The following is a 16,412-nucleotide window of genomic DNA, read 5'->3' on the forward strand; positions in this document are numbered from 1 at the left end:
ATACTTCCTAGTTCAACTATACAGTAAACACAAAAGAAAAAATCTTATAATCTTGCATAGTAAAAAAAAAAGAATAAAAAATCGAGTCAAACAGGTCATTACAAATTTACCAAAGTTGTCCTGGCAGATCAAAGTCAAATGTGATGTCAGTTTCAAGGTTGGGCTAGAGATGAAATTGTGAACAACAAGCTGGACTTCAACAAACTGAACCAGTTTCAGATCAAATTGGCCACAAAGGTCACGAGCGGCGTAAGAGAACAGTGAAGCAGAAAGAAAAGGGAGTGAAAGAGAACGAGGTGTGATGTATGTTAGCTCTTTATGGAAAGCTGTTGCGGTCTTACGTCTGACCCTGAGGCAGATCTGAGCTTTGAGCTTCACATCAGACGTGTTTAGACAGAGAAACTCATCAATTGAGTGAAGCGTTTGTATTTCCATTGATGGGATTCCAGGAGAGATGGGTGCACTCTCCATTTTGGCTCGGCGTGCTTGTTTACAAGTTACTCTGTGTAATAGCTGTAGACTCGTGGGTTGCGAGCTAAAAATAGGTCACGGGTATGTACAGATACCATTTTAAAAATAAAGGTGCTTCAAGATACCATAGAAGAAATGTTTTGGGTGTATGGTTTCATAAAGAACCACCTGATGAACTTTTCTGTTTCACAACAGGTTCTTTGTAGTGAAAAAGATCAATTTTAACGGCATCTAGTGGTGAGGTTGCAAATTGCAACCAATGGCTCACTCCACCACTCCCTTACCAAGCACTAAGGTGACTGACACAGAACTAAGATAACGTCACGTTTCCGCGCTCAGGAGAGCAGTTTGTCCGTTAAGGGCTACTGTCAAAACATGGCGAATTCAATGCATGGGGACCCACGGTGTACGCAAAGAGAAATAGATCATTCTAAGCTAATAAAAACATAGCGCTTCATATGCAAGGTCTTTATACACCTCTCAAGACATAGTTATGTATATTATATTGCATTTCTGTCAATGGATCCTCCAAAAAATGAACACTGGACCATAACAGCACCTTTTTTCAATTATTATTTTTATGTAATACATGAATTATTGTATTATTTATTGTGACTTGAGTCATTTTTAAGATTGTGCAAGCAATTTGTTTGTGCTGATCACAATGTGCATTGTGTGGTGAATTCAATAGTCTGAAAGGCCAATGTAGTTGATAAAATGAATAACTTGAATTTAATCTCATTAAAAAAACTTATTTTGGATTACACAAGTGAATACAACAGACAAAACATGAGACTTGTTTTTGAAGTGGTTTTGTGTCCATAGTCAATGGGGACCTAGTGTTTGGTTTAGATCTGTTGACTGTTTGTGAAAAAAATGCATTCTTAAATCACCCACATTTCTTTTTTATTGGTTTCGCAGAACAAACCTTAAGAACAGATGAAAAACGATACAATTGACCAAATAAACCGTGAATTAAGATGTAAATCGTCTTTTTTCTAGCATGAAATTTGAATGTATGACAGGATTGGGCTTAAAAACAATACACTGATTTATCGAATTAAAACAGTGTTTCATATCAAATATAATTCAAATGTTTGTATACACAGACTTTATAATGATTCCCAAAGCATCAGTGCTATAATCTAGCCTATATAAAGAAACAAATAGATCTCTATGTGATTTTCCTTACGACGCGTTTTAATAAAAAGAGTCATTGAAGCATGCATCAGCATACTGTAATCAAACCAAAAGCTGCATTCCATTGGTTATCTCATGGATGTATGGACACGTAACAGGCATTAGATATGAACAGTCCGAGAATGCTGCGAATCGATGTCTCCTGTACTTATTCTGTGATTGATTCTTGATTCAGAACACTGTCCGGCCGATGTGTAATGTTTTGCATTCTTCGAAGCATCCGTCTGCTCATCCAAATGATGACAGCGGAGGGGAGGGCCGAGAAGAGAGGAGGAAAGTTTGGATGGGAGTAAAGTGCTCAGACTGGTGGAGGTAGGGGGTAGTACACTACAACACTCAGCACAAAACTCTGCTCTTCTGTGGAGAGAGCGTGTCCTCGTAAACGTCCATCCTCGCTATGTGCCTCGTGTGTGCGTGCGTGTGTGCTCGTGTCTGTGTGCGGGTGAGTCAGAGACCCAGAGATTTGCGTACGATCTGCTTGGCTAGCCGGTTGAACTGCTCCCGGTCCTCGCGCCACATCTTGGAAGCGTCCACGTTTGCTCCGCTCTCGTCGTTCGGCTCTGTAGGATCAAAATAAGAGACAAAAGTTACACAAGTAATAAGCATATCACATGTACAAAAAGGACAATCAGACGGGCTGCGATTTTGACTGACCAGCGAGCATGCTGACCACAGAGAGCAGGATCTTCTCCACGCTCTGAACGGGACTCCATCTCTCTGCACTGCTCTCGTATCCCATGGGGTCATCGCCAGGAGCATGGAGGATAGAGATACACACACGGCCATCTGGGTAGACTGCAGAAGACACACACCATACAAAATAATTATGGAGGGATACACAACATCATGACACTCAGGACGAACAGACTCTACTGATAGGTCTGCAAAAAAAACAATACATCAACTGATGAACTGGCTTCAAAATTGTCGAAAATCGTTTCGTGGCCTGAATGAATCCACACACCCACACTAAATCAGAACACTGGATGTTATCTCCTCATGATGAGAATCTGAGCTGTGCCGCCGTGATAAACGCCTCCAGAGTCCCTGCACCATCAGAGATCTGCTGACTGCTCGACTGCTATCTGTGGCCTGCAGGAAGACCTTTATCTGGACTTACTTCCCTGAACGCTCTGTCCACACATCCAACAGCTGGAGCAGAGGAAACATCCAGACCATAAAGACACTTTAGGACATGGGTGATAGACTTTTATTGCTTTTCGAAAAGTGTTTTTCAAACCCACTTCTGCAGTCCCTCAGAACCAGACAATCCGACTTAAGCTACTATAGCAAAATGGGTGATATAAAAAAACACTATGTTGTATAGTGAAAAAAACATCAGCAGAACATTTTCGTAATATTAATACGCCATGGCAAAGTATAGCGCACACTTTCAAACATTAAACAATATGTTTTATACAGCAGAAAACTTTCTCACACAGAAGCAACAAAAAATATATATAATATACACAATTTTTGGAGACTTACTCAGTTATATATGCTCCTATTTTTTCCATATTTTAGAATTATAATGACCTCATCATAATTATGAAATTAAGAAAACAAAGGAACAATTGGAATTATGTTATAACAAAAAACATATTTAAAAATTAAAACGTGTTGTATTTTAGCATCTTCGGTGTAGTCACCTTTTGAATAGAACTTGCAGAAATGTTTTTTTTGCCAATTTATCAAGACGCTTCTCGATGTCTGACCCTGAAATGCTTCCCATCAATTCTGTGCTCTTAATGGCTGCTCTTTCTTCCTTATTCAGTCAAAATCATCCTTTTTTTTATTATGAAATAAAATGTTAGTTTTGTCATGAAAAAAAACTTTTTTTTTTTTTTTATCTTTTTGTGTATTAATCTAATTTCAGACATTTAAGCATACACACTCAGATCAAGCGTTTTTTTAAATAACGAAAAAAAAAATCACTCAAGTGTCCAAAAACTTGTGTTGTATACTACAATGAAATCCTATGACACGGCAGCTGGAGAAGCTCGACAAATTAGAAACAACAGAAAATCCCCAAAATATCCCATGCCACAACCACCCCTAACATACAGGTGGGATAATCCATAATCATATCAATACTTTGCTTGAAAATGAACCTCAAGCGAAGAACAGAATGAACTGGCAAGACATTTAAATCAAAGGAGATGTTCAGCCTTGATATCCAACAAGAAGAAAACATTTTTTTAAAACAACAGAATTTCTTCAGGACTTTTTCTTAATTATTATAAGATACTTTTATCTAAATGAACCATAATCATAAACGGTTTAATTGCGATGATACAAGTACATGGCAGTTATCCAACATTCAAATATACTCCAATCATCAAACCACAACACAGTGAATGTTAAATACGTTCAGATTGACTCACTGTTAGGATGAAACATGTCACAGGTGAACTTCATTTTAGGAGGGCTGAGGGGATAATCTGATGGAAAACTGAGGATGGCAGGAAACACGCCACCCTCGAAACATGTGTCCTCTGGTCCCCTAATGAAAGAAAACAAGAAAAGATACAAATTCTCCTTTCATTTGCTTATAACATCCAGATATTTGCATTGGTTTGTTGTAGAAGGCATTTACACAAAAGTTTTCAACAAAGTAAGTATGCATTTGGCTTAATTTAAATAATAATATAATATTACAACAATAAAATATATTGAATACATTTCTTGTTATTATTATGTTATATTAATCGGCTCTATGCTTTCGCCGCACTATAGAATAAGTACTGTGTGTGCGCATGGCACGCTGTGTTTCATTCAATGTGGCATCACCAACTATCTTCGTATTACCCATAAATCCTGAGAATTTTGTAGTTTTATTACAGCAGTTTGTAGTTGTGATGTAGAACAGCAGATGGACTCAGGATGAACATTTATCCATGTCAATCCATTCATAATATAACAGAAAGCAATAAAAACTTAAGCGTCAAAAATACAAGATCAAGATATACCTTAAGAAGAAAACTTAATCGAGGCAATTGTTTCTCTAATAACATTCTGTAACTGAATCATTGAGAAAGAAGGAAGTGAAACCAATTAAAGCCTTCTTTTCATCTCAAAACGTCAAAACAATCCCTTGATCTCATCCAAAATGTCTCAAACAGAAACCGCCATAAAAAGGCAGTTAGTGACTAACTTTAGATGAGTTATTCCTGCTTAAGAGCTTCTCTTTCCATTCCACTGAACGCAAACAAATCTGTATGCTTAAATGTTGTCATTGCTTTTTAAGAGGGGTTTAACACGGTATCCTGTGACATAAAAAACATCTACGTGATCACTCAAAGACATTCACCCAGTGGCCAAACTTCATGGAATCATTCTCAAAGGCCTGTTTCAAATGCAAATGTGTTATCCACCTGTCTATCAAAATGTAGTTTCTATGGGCGGATATCAGTATGGTTGATCTGTCATCGCACACATCAGTGGAGACATCAAACAAAAACAATTCCATATCGGTGGAAGAGCTGTCGGGGACTGAGAACGATGTTCCTTGTTTAGTTTGGCACTCACAGGTGATTATCGGTTTAAACCACTGATCTGACTAGTTTGATTTACCCGAGAACACATCGTCCCGTCTTATGCTAAATCAAAATCAGTTGTTACCAACTGTTTGCATATCTTCATTCTTCAAAATATCTCCTTTCGCGTTCAACAGAACATAGAAATTTACAGAGATTTTTTTCCTACTATGCTAGTCAATGGTGGCCAACAACTGTCTGGTCGCTTTTGCAGGCGGCATACGTCATCAAGTCCAAGCATATCACAATAATTTACGCCTAAGAATAATGGTCATATTTATAATTGTTCATATTCTGAAATAAGGCATTCTTTATGATGTATGCAAAGTACAAATGTGACCTCTGGAGGATTCTGTTTAGGAAACGTCCTCAGATCAGTGTTGGCACTTTTGCTTCTAGTCTCTGAACTGTCATACACTATGTTTTAATGCAACTAAGTGCCCAATAAAGTCTCTCATTATATTTTCTGTTTTTGTTGTAAGGCATTAAAACAAGTATAAAATATTTAAAAAACGCGACTCATGGATTGCCACATCGTCTGATAAAATCATATACACCTCCCTTAAGGAGCAGTGCTTTTGGCAGTATTACTCTATTTGTCTACTGCAGCACACCAGTGACAGGTTTTAGGAAATGCTATTGACAAGTCACCTGCCGTACGGTTGATCAAATGTGCCGCTTCTCCCTGACGCACAATTAACAGACAAGAGACATTTCAAAAACATTTGTGACTTGGTTAAGAATTGTCCACGTGTAACGTCCGCATCACAATGCATCCTAAAATCACATTTTTCAGCCACTCTTACTAACATCTCTCCAACCCTTTTGATTCCTCATTAAAATGCACTCATTGGGCCTGTGGTGCAGCTCCACTTCTAGACTCATTGGGCCTGTGGTGCAGCTCCACTTCTAGACTCATTGGGCCTGTGGTGGAGCTCCACCTCTTGGTTCATTGGGCCTGTGGTGCAGCTTGACCTCTAGGCTCATTGGGCCTGTGGTGCAGCTTGACCTCTAGGCTCATTGGGCCTGTGGTGCAATATTGTTTTATATATAATGATAGCATGAAAGTAACTTACTATAAAACATGTTTTTTCATGCTGCCCACAGTTTTGTTTTGAACATTTGACATAGAAATATAAAAGCAAGTATAGTACGTTTCCAAGAAGATATAATTTATAAAACGGATATTTCCAGTCCTCGATTCTGTTTGGGTTTATTCATGATATTCGGTTGTTTAGTCTGACGTCACGCACCACCATATATGGAAGGTCATATATTGTTTCCGGGTCAAAAAGCTCAATAAGATGATACAGGTAAACAACAAAAGATGCTAATATACGCTCATAGCGAGCTGTAAAACTATCGGAAAACCACGATACTATCCTTTATCTTCGTAACGAAATCCCACATGCCCAGTCAGTGATTAATTTTTCATAATTTATTTGATGTCGGAGATTCCGTAAGCATGTAATGTATACTGTGAGTTAATAAATGTCTCGTTTAAATATGCGATGTGACTAAACTGAGAGAAACGGGTTTCCTTACGTCACCACTTAACAACCGAATAGCGCTGCGTTGAATGCGTCACCTAACGATTCTGCGTGTCACTTGGAAACCCTAAATAACATATACAATCAATATTATAGCGTTAAAACTGTTCATAGTATCATGTTTTAAGCAAAACTAAACAGCTAATTATTTATACAATGAAGTAAAAGTGACCCCTGCTGGCGTTAGGTTGCGACATTCACCTTAAATGTTGATGCCACGGCCTTCCCCCGTTAAAGAAACTTTGCTAATGTGTATATGTATATGCATAGTGTATATAAATAAGGTTGATTTGACATAAAATATTAATAACGTTACTTACATTATAAAAGCCTCCCATTCAAAAAAGTTCTCCTCGTTTACAGGCCCTGTGGAGATGAGATCACAGCCATTAACAAGTGCTATAACAACACAGTTATATAATAGCATATTGTACAGTAAAATGACTTTGTGTGTATAGAAGACAACAATGTTGCGGAAAATCAGGGTCAATGGGATAGTTTTATAACTGCACTAATTCTTACCAGCAACTATGCCTTCCGGAGGATTGAGGGTAAGTTCTTGAAAAGAAGAAATATGTTAAACATAACTCATGTGTGAGGAGGTCCAACGTTTAATATAACGTTAATGAGAACTGATACGTGAAAGCTTCAGCGTGTGACAGAAACACTGATATATTTAAGAGAGAATAAGGAGCTCCGGTGATTTGTTTTGCTAAAAATAAGGTCAAATTTCAACCTGTCAGCATACGTCGGTAAAGTTCTGGAAGCGTCCGAGTATGTTTTCAATAATAAGCAGCTAGTTATTAGCGTTGTGTTGCATTTAGAGTTTAATTCGCATCAGAGAACTTACGTTTGTATTCAGCCATAAGTCTTTTTAAAGCTGTTCCTGCCATTTTGAGCCTTGTCTGGAAAGAAGTTGTTTTGGCACGAAGTGTGACGACAAATGACACGATAAAAAAATCTTGTTCTTCCGGGGACAAAAAGCGCGGAGAGTTTCTCGCTGTGCGGAGATCTTCCACTCGACCTTCACTTCCGCATTGGGTCACGTGGTCTCAATAACGTATTCTCCGTACTATTTTATTTTTATTATTATTATTGCGTCAGTGACAACAAACACAATTCCAGGGGAAAAAAGGAATAAAAATATAAATGTGTACAGTTAGAACAACATAATTTGCCATATACATGCGTGTAAAACTAAGTAACAGAAAGCGGTCTATGTTCGTGTGCAGTGAGCGCCGCACTGACCTCTAGCGGACGCTTCACAGAACTGCACAAGAGTTGCAATGGCAACCACAACAGAACTGAAGAGCGGTGAGTTGATCAATCAAAGCGCTATAATACATCGTATTCTGCACAGGGATCGTGAACATATCAAGTGTTTGTTTTATATAATAGCATAGGAAGTCTCCCGTCGTCACGTTTGAATAAATGCATAAATTACAAACGTAATCAAATATCCACGCTACGTAGTCTGTAGGCTAAATTACTGTTTGTTTAGCTTTGAGAGAGACGCTGGAGGCCCGTGGGGTCCTTCAGCAGCTGAAGGCGAGAATCCGGGCGGAAGTGTTCAGCGCCCTGGACGATCAGAGCGCCCCACGGCCGCCACTCTCCCACGAGAACCTGCTGATCAATGAGCTGATCCGAGAATACCTGAACTTCAACAAGTATCGATACACAGCATCTGTACTGACCGCAGGTGACCACAGCACGTGCATGCTTATCTGACACTCATCCTCACTGTATTACCCACATTTCAATGAATGAACATTTCAGATTTGGAGAGTTGTTCTGTTTAAATACTTAATGACACCTCACGTGTGTCTTTCAAATGTTGTTGTGTTGCAGAATCAGGACAACCTGAAGTTCCCCTGGACCGCCAGTTTATAGCCAACGAGCTCAATGTTGCCGAAGATTCAAGTAGTAAAACAGTGTAAGTGTTTTTTAAAGGGTTCGCAATAAGGTCAGAATGCTGCCATTTGTCATACAGCAAAAGTGAATGAAGCCCAAAAGGATTGAAGCTCCAAAAATAACTAAAAGCACAATCAGGATAGACCACATGACGCGGTCATTGTGTTCATATCCCGGCTCACGTCTCATTTTGTGTTCTTTGAAATAAGTATGTGATTATGTTTTTTGCATTGTTATGTCTCACTGATGTTTTAGGCCATTGTTGTACGGCTTGCTTCATCATTTCCTCGGCAGTAAGGATGAAAACAAGGGAAAATTCGTATTGAGAGGCTCATCTATGGCACCTGAGTCACACAGCCGTCTTAATGCGGAGTCATAACCCTGACCGGTGAGACTGCCAAATGAAATATCACAGGTTTGAGTTTTATAAATCTGAGCTGTCTCTCACATTCAGATGCTGTTTTGTGTTTGCAAGGATGGCAGAAGCGACACTTACAGGAGGAAAATCAGAAATGCTGTTTCTCAGTTAAAGATGCTGAAATACTCTGGTTAGGTTAGCCTCCTCATTGAATGCATTGCAGTTGAATGGGATCTACAACATAACGCATTTCCTCACAAATCTTATGTTAGCAGTTTCAGCAACAGATATGTCCATTTTTTTGTACCTTTTTTATTTAAATGTAGCATATTAAATATACAATTGTTGTAATATGACTGAAGCTTCATTTATTGGTGTATTTATATTTCTTCATTTTGCAGATGATTTTATCCAAAGCAACGTATTTAGTACCCTTTTCATCACAATAAGCTGCATTTTGCGCTTTTATACCAAGCATTTTATTGCAATGTATTTTTTAATATCACATTCACGAAGACACGGTAGTGCCACAAGCACAATTCTGCAGGCTTATTTTAAAACCTCAAGAGAATGAATTGGGTTTCCTACTTTAATTTCAAGAGTTCCCAAAACAAGCCTAGAAACGTGGTCCATCACGAGAGGAGTCCCAGCTACGTTTTTTCAACATTCTTTGTAACCGGCTGTCATCAGTCAATCTTTTCATCCTGCCGAAGTGGACCTGTCTTTGAGAAGTGTCATTTTAACAACAGTTCTAAGTACTTTCTGAAGCCGGTTATATTTGAAGTTTTTCCCAAATGTGGTCACTATGGTCTTGACGTGCGTCTGATTCTCGTGATGCACAGCAACAGATTCAGTGTTGATTCAGACATGTTGCAGTATGTTTGGCTGTCCTTCACCTCAAAACAAGCAAGAGTGCAAATACTGTAAACACCACCTGTTGCCAGATTCTTCAAAATTCCTCACTACCTTAAAAGGTGAGTTAATACTCCACTGGATGCTTTTCTTCACGTTTAATCGTTCACAAAAGGATGACGTATAACGGGTTGGATAAACCTTTAAAGTGGTTCTTTTTTAAATAAAAGCCTTCCTGTAAAAGGTTATCACCGCCAACTGATAGTTCATGGGAAACACTGTATGAGCCCTCAAAATATTTGCTTTCCTGCTGCTGAGTTGAAACGGCGTTCCAACAGTATAAATATATCCAAACATGTATGACTCTTATAAATAGTGTCTTCTTTAGAACAACTGGACGTACAGACGCAACTGTACTTTTTGCTCCATTCACTTTTTAGTTAGATTGTGTTTAGTAGGGGTTTCTTTGGACTTAATGCACCAATCACTCAGGTTACTCTGGATGGCTTTACTCCAAATGAGTATTTGGCTCGGTCTCTCTGGACACTATCTATTCTGAACAGGCTGTACCTCGCTCAGTTTCAATCTGGCACATAGTTCTCCATTCCGCCTCTTTTTGAGACACAGATCTAATTCCTGTGAGAGGATCGTTCCATTCACTTAAAACCAAAAATCTTGACATATAGTGTCTGTCTATTGTAATTACTTTCCTTATAACATCAATTGATGAATATTGGAAAAACATTTAAAGGGACAGTTCACCCAAAACTCTTTCATTATTTACTCACCTTTGTTATTCCAAACCTGTGTGACCTTTTTTCTTCTGCAGAACACAATAGAAGATATTTTGAAGAATGTTGGTAAACAAACATTATTGCCCCCCCATTGACTGTAATTGTATGAACACAAAACCTTTTTCACAAGACATTTCTCAAAATATCTTCTTTGTGTTCCACAGAAGAAAGAGACATACACAGGTTTGAATGACATGAAGCTGTATAAATGATGACATAATTAGTTATTTTGTGTGAACTGTCCCTTTAAAGTATAATCATTGACAGCTGTAGGATGTAATACCATATAAGGTGAAACCTGATATTTCAGATTGATATGAATGATTTCATGACAATTTTTCGCAACAAGCTTTTATTGTTCTCTTTCAGCGCGAGCAGGTGTGATCCTTCACATTCCTTAATTGGCGTGCTAGTCGTTGGCCGGCTCCGAGGTTTATTGTTGGTGAGTAAACATTCGAGAGATATCCCAATGAATGCCTATTTGTCTTAACAATGACACCGCCGTTGCACCATATTTAGTCACTCCGATCAAGTCTTTCTGTGTACCTTCTAAACACAGAATACAGGCCAGATTCCAGGCAGACCCCATTGTCCTTATATGGCACAACAGAAGGTTGCTGCATCTGCCTGTCTCTCTCTCTCTCTCTCTCTCTCTCTCTCTCTCTCAGTCTCCTCACTCTCTCTCTACACCATCTTTCCATCTATCTCCCAGCTCTCCGCCTCCCTCGCTTTCCTTCACATGTTTGATGCTGAGCAGTGACAGTGTCGCTGTTTTCTCCTGTTGGACCGCTGCGAGGCCTCGGAGCATACCAGCCACTGTTCCCTGAAAACATGATTTACTGGATGCAATAGGAGGTTGTCCTTATATAGGAAGTTCCATTAGATAGCCGGGGCATGTTGTGGGAATAGGGAGGACGGAATGTGATGTGCGTAACCATAACGGTCCCAAAAAGGATCTCTGGGGGATTCGCCTCGTCCAGATGTATGGTATAGGGTGTAATCTAGGGAATCTCCCCGAGCTCTCTCTCTCCCTCTCTCTCTTTTACCATGTACTGTAAGATGTGGTTCCTAGTTTGATAAGCAATATTTGGCCTTCTTGGGTAGGGGAAGGGGATAGCGTCCCACAGCCCTCTATGGTTACAACTGTCAGATCAAGACTTTCCTTTTTTGATATCTCTGTATTGTTATGTGTATTGTTGTCTTGTGTGTAATTTCACAAATGTAGGTTTTTTCTGTCGGTTAGGTAAATTGTTTTTCACACTATTTAAAAGTCAACTACAGTATATGATGGAAAGTCGGGGCAAGTTGTCTCATGTCATATATTTATACTATATTCTACTATTATTATATTGTCCTCAGATTTGATTTACATGTTTTTGTGAATTATTTTTTATATTATTTTATAATATGCTTTTAGTCGTCACGTTTGAGTGTGACATATTGTATTCCCCTATGACAACTTGCTTTAGTATTAAAACTATTTTCACACAGTGTTCTGTCACTGAAATGTTGGATTAAATAATTGAAGGCTTAATATTTGTTTTACAAATGTACCAAATACCATCTTCCCTGTTCTGTTAATCCTCACATAACATTTGAATCAACCTATACTGTATGTTCATTATAGTGAGTCTCATGAAATGTTAATAGTAATAATTAATAAAAATAACATCTTAACTGTTATCAACAGCAGATGGCTTATGTTTACCATTAACATTTATTGATTTTGCAGACGCTTTTCGTAACAGAACCGATAGACGATACATGTATTCTTATAAAAGATTGAATCTTTCCATTGATTCATTTACATTTAGTCATTTAGCAGACGCGTTTATATTTATGTATGACGATATATTTGTCATACAGGAGCACTAATACAATAAGTGCTAATACAGAGTTACTAGTTAAACAAACACCTGTTGAGAGAAAGAGAGAGAGTTAGTTTATTTCTTTCACATTTGTCTGTCAAGTATTCCCATAAGAGAGTTTTGAGGGTTCTTTTCAGTTAGGAAGAATGTTGCAGTTGTGAAGGACAATGTTACCGTGTCGCATTCTCGCTTTTGACGGTCTCGACTGACCTCTTCGCGATGTTTTCTACACGGATAAGGACATTTAAACCGAGCTCCGTCTTTCCCTGTCACTCACCTGCGTCGTCACAACCCACTCTCCAATCGCAGCGCGGTTCGCCTGCGCGGCCCCGCCCCCTCAGACCGCAGCGCGTTTAAATGATGTTCTCACGCGTCTCGGTGTAATTTGGACTGTTCGTATTTGGAGTATCTCTCTGTGGCAGGACTCTCCAAAGCCTAACTTTCCAAATCACAGCTTCGTCCTTTCCTCCTCCTGTGAGTATGTCTTAATGTCTCCATTGTTGATCTTTAATTCATCCTGAATTGACAGTGACCAATACGGTTGTTTTTGACACGCACGCATGCTTGAGTGATGCTTTGAGGTATGTGATCATCTTTGACAGTGGACAGTATATTGACTCGTGTGGAGTTCTTTTTATCTTTCACTGCAGTTTGCTGTCACTATGGACGTTTTTTTATGGCCACTTCTGTTATTTCATGCTGTCACTGAATCTATGAGCTTTCTTATACTGTGCACTATAGTTAGTCAATCTAATTGAGTTGGGAAAGCAGATTGTGCAGAGGTATTGTTGCACTGTTGCAAAGCAGCTTTAAAGAAAATCAATTTCAGAACCAACAGTAGAGACATGAGAATAAACATTACAGAAGAATCGGGAAACAGAACAATGATACAATTCATAGAATACGTAAATAACATCAGCATAATAAAAAAAGCCTCTTTGGATGTCTCATGAGCTCTGAAGGAATAAAACGGGACTGTCCACCTGCTCTTATGTGAAAGTTTGACTTCTGCACAGTCTGTCATAGGAAATGGTTGAGGAAAGTGCGCAGAATGAAAAACGCAACCAGCCTGACAAACCAAATCGTTTCCTGTTCTCCAAATATGGTTATCAAATGCAACTTTCTGTTGAAGGTTGTGGTGAACAGTAGACATATGACAGGCTTCTCTTTTCTCACCGGCGTCATGACGTGTACGGACAACAGTGTCAGTCTAATACTGAGTGAATTGAGTACTTCAAGACAAAATGTTTTGCATCAATGAGGTGATCAGAAGCATAAACGTTCATATGAATGATTCTGCAGACATGCAAAAGAAAATCTGAACTATATACACTTTAAGTAATGTGACGCTTTGGACATTTCAAGAGAATGAAGTAATGAAAGTTCAATCAGAAGTAATGAGACAAAGTTAAAATGAAGCGTAACCATTGACTCCGTAAAGCCACGACTGCTGTATCTGTGTGTTTTATGTCATTTGCTGACTATCGTATTGTTGCTCTAAAGCCAGGTTTTAAAAAGCAGTGTCAAATAGTTTCATCTGTTCTTTTCTCAGGATCAGTAAAGAAAGAAGGACTAGTCTTTAATGGCAGTCTGGTGTTTAATGTGCATGATCTAGGATGCAATACATTCAGAACACGATGTCATGCCAACAGTTTTAAAGTCGACTCCCGTTAACCTCGCACGTCCATCATAATAAAAAAGTTCATACGAGAAAGTGAAATGTCACAGCTGCTTATGAGGAGAAGATAGGCAGATGGGGTGGAATGAGGAAAGGATGAGGAGGAGAAGAGAGGAGGAAACCTTGGGTCACAAAAATCCATCCTCACGGCACGGTCACGTGATCTTCTGGGCTTCGGGCCATTTGACGGCAGGCCAAGGATACTGATAAAGCTACCGATTTTACTGCAATAATAAAACACACAAAACACAGCCTTAAGTGATTATACTGAGTTTCAGACAGTCATAAGTGAAACTACTGATGGATAATACAGAAATGAAAACAGAGGCAGAAAGGTTACGATTAAAGAGATCGATCTGTAAAGAAACACCCATAATTCTATCCAGAGGACAAAGGGAGTTCCCTCTTTTAATCAAATCTGCTTTAATTGTAGATAAAAAACTTAATTTGTTTGTACCGCCCCCAAACCATCACAGGATGTTTAAATGACCTTGTTCCTCTGTTGTGTTTTGAGAGGGCGATTGTCTCATCATACTGACAAAAGTATGTGGCTTGCAAAGCTTGGTGGTAAAAGCATTTGAGGATTAATTTATTCGCTAAATATTGTAAAGCTCCGTTGTTTTAATGAGTATAAGCATCTGTTCAGTGTTGATAGGAGCTTGTAAAGATAAAGATGTTTAGTCTGGTTTGCTTTTGACTTATCGGGGTTATAGTACATCCTGACTGACTATATAGACTGCTTCCTCTTCAGTTCTTATCGTCAAACTGTCAGCATCTTAAACTCTTCTTGTTCTCTGTACTTACAAAAACACTTTAGACACACAACACTAGATGTGCATCATGACTGACATCACTGAAGAATTATCAGAGATTGTATATAGAGGAAACTCTGTATATCTACAAAGTGTTTCTGTTGGAGCTCGATTGATCAGCCATTTAATACCAATTAGATAAATCCGAATGTAAACTTGTGCTGGTGGATACTCAGAAGGTTTTATAGGTTTTCATTTGCTGCTTTTGCATGGTATTGAAACAGCGATTTCAATGGCACTTTTATTTTTTTTATAGTTGACTTGGTGCACTCAATATATAGTGTATATATATTTTCAATTTTCCAAGATTTTGTAAATGCGGTAAAAATAGGTCAAATTACAAAAATAGACAGCAAATGTAAATGTCAGTTGTAAAATAACACGAAAAATATGTTTTGTTTAGTTGTTTTTTACACTTTTCTTGGGGCCCCTGCTGCCAGAATATTATGAAATATATATGTTTTTGTTGTTTTTTTACAGTGCATAAGTTGGAATATCTATTCTTTTAATTATTTTTATCCCAGCACTGGATCAAAAGGGGGGAGGCCGGCAAGGGGTTAAAACAAGCCAGCATTTTCGGTTGAACCAACCCATGGTTCATTTATTTAAAACCCTACGGTTGGGTTCGTCCCTTTTTCACCCAAATCTATAAAAAAGATATTGTGAGAAATGTCTGGTGGGTTTCGTGTTCATACAATGTAAGTCAATGGGGGTCAATGCTGTTCGGTGATCAACATTTTTTTCCATTCTGCAGAAGAAAGAAAGTCATTGAAGTTTGTAATGACTTGAGACCGAGTAAATGATGAAAGCATTTTCTTACTTAAGACGCACTGTCCTTTAAGATGAAAAACATGATAATATTTATCAATATCAATAGAACTCCAAATCTGCACCTGCCAGCTGTACTGTACGTTGTTTAAACATCCTTTTACTAGCCTAGCAGAGGAAGAGAAGGGTGGGGGAACGCTGCAGGAAAATTGCATCCCCCCAAGCCCGGGACCGTCCCTCCCTACTGTTATCATTTTGGAGTAAACTGCGAGTCCGGCTGGAGGCATACTATTCCCTATAAGGGCTTTGTTTGGGAGTTCACTTGCTTCTGCTGTTTAGGTCGACAGATCGTCTACTGCTTAGAAGGAAACCTTATATGGTCATTACAGCATGGGACCAAAGATGAGCCACTGAAGTCATGAAAAAATAGCGAGTATTGATTATCACATTTGGTTTGCATATGAAGGTGTGTTCTGTACCATTCGACACCAGAGGAATAGAGCAGATAAATGTTCTTTATGTTCTCAGGCGGGTTTTCATCTTGATTTGGGATGATAGCGATGTGTCCCCTGTGACCTGCATTGCTTGTTTAGGAAAAGGGCCATTTTGATTAA

General features: G+C 38.7%; 3 protein-coding genes across 5 annotated transcripts in view; 2 read left to right on the forward strand and 1 right to left on the reverse strand.

Annotated features, from left to right (window-relative positions):
• Positions 1–1,175: 1,175 nt before the first annotated feature.
• On the reverse strand, positions 1,176–7,767 carry ube2g2 (ubiquitin-conjugating enzyme E2G 2 (UBC7 homolog, yeast)). Its single transcript, XM_056750570.1, has 6 exons — positions 7,608–7,767; positions 7,280–7,315; positions 7,078–7,123; positions 4,056–4,174; positions 2,326–2,466; positions 1,176–2,231 (listed from the first exon to the last, which is right to left on the reverse strand). Exons 1-6 carry the CDS (start codon positions 7,648–7,650, stop codon positions 2,119–2,121), a joined length of 498 nt encoding a protein of 165 aa, XP_056606548.1. The 5' UTR covers positions 7,651–7,767; the 3' UTR covers positions 1,176–2,118.
• A 141-nt stretch (positions 7,768–7,908) lies between these two features.
• Positions 7,909–9,382, forward strand: cep20 (centrosomal protein 20). The gene is made up of 5 exons (XM_056750571.1): positions 7,909–8,071; positions 8,259–8,456; positions 8,606–8,690; positions 8,924–9,056; positions 9,144–9,382. Exons 1-4 carry the CDS (start codon positions 8,044–8,046, stop codon positions 9,045–9,047), a joined length of 435 nt encoding a protein of 144 aa, XP_056606549.1. The 5' UTR covers positions 7,909–8,043; the 3' UTR covers positions 9,048–9,056; positions 9,144–9,382.
• Positions 9,383–9,532: 150 nt separating this feature from the next.
• The window catches only part of myh11a (myosin, heavy chain 11a, smooth muscle), a 29,687-nt gene continuing 22,807 nt past the window's right edge, over positions 9,533–16,412 (forward strand). For 2 of the 3 annotated variants that reach the window (XM_056750567.1, XM_056750569.1), the window contains exons 1-2: positions 9,533–10,000; positions 11,042–11,114. The gene's annotated coding sequence lies outside the window, so the exon portion shown is untranslated. Of the gene's footprint in view, positions 10,001–11,041; positions 11,115–12,927; positions 13,015–16,412 lie in introns of those variants that run through there. The other variant, XM_056750568.1, reaches the window with a different exon arrangement.

Source organism: Triplophysa dalaica, chromosome 6, assembly GCF_015846415.1.
Source record: "Triplophysa dalaica isolate WHDGS20190420 chromosome 6, ASM1584641v1, whole genome shotgun sequence".
Lineage (NCBI taxonomy): Eukaryota > Metazoa > Chordata > Actinopteri > Cypriniformes > Nemacheilidae > Triplophysa > Triplophysa dalaica.

Bases quoted from the DNA above. Each gene is read 5' to 3' on its own strand.
- ube2g2 (XM_056750570.1), bottom strand. From the start codon at position 7,650: ATGGCAGGAACAGCTTTAAAAAGACTTATGGCTGAATACAAAC. The intron at 7,316-7,607 runs GTAAGTTCTCTG...CTTCTTTTCAAG, and splicing joins ACTTATGGCTGAATACAAAC to AACTTACCCTCAATCCTCCG. The intron at 7,124-7,279 runs GTAAGAATTAGT...TCATCTCCACAG, and splicing joins TCCGGAAGGCATAGTTGCTG to GGCCTGTAAACGAGGAGAAC.
- cep20 (XM_056750571.1), top strand. From the start codon at position 8,044: ATGGCAACCACAACAGAACTGAAGAGCG. The intron at 8,072-8,258 runs GTGAGTTGATCA...CTGTTTGTTTAG, and splicing joins CACAACAGAACTGAAGAGCG to CTTTGAGAGAGACGCTGGAG. The intron at 8,691-8,923 runs GTAAGTGTTTTT...CTGATGTTTTAG, and splicing joins GATTCAAGTAGTAAAACAGT to GCCATTGTTGTACGGCTTGC.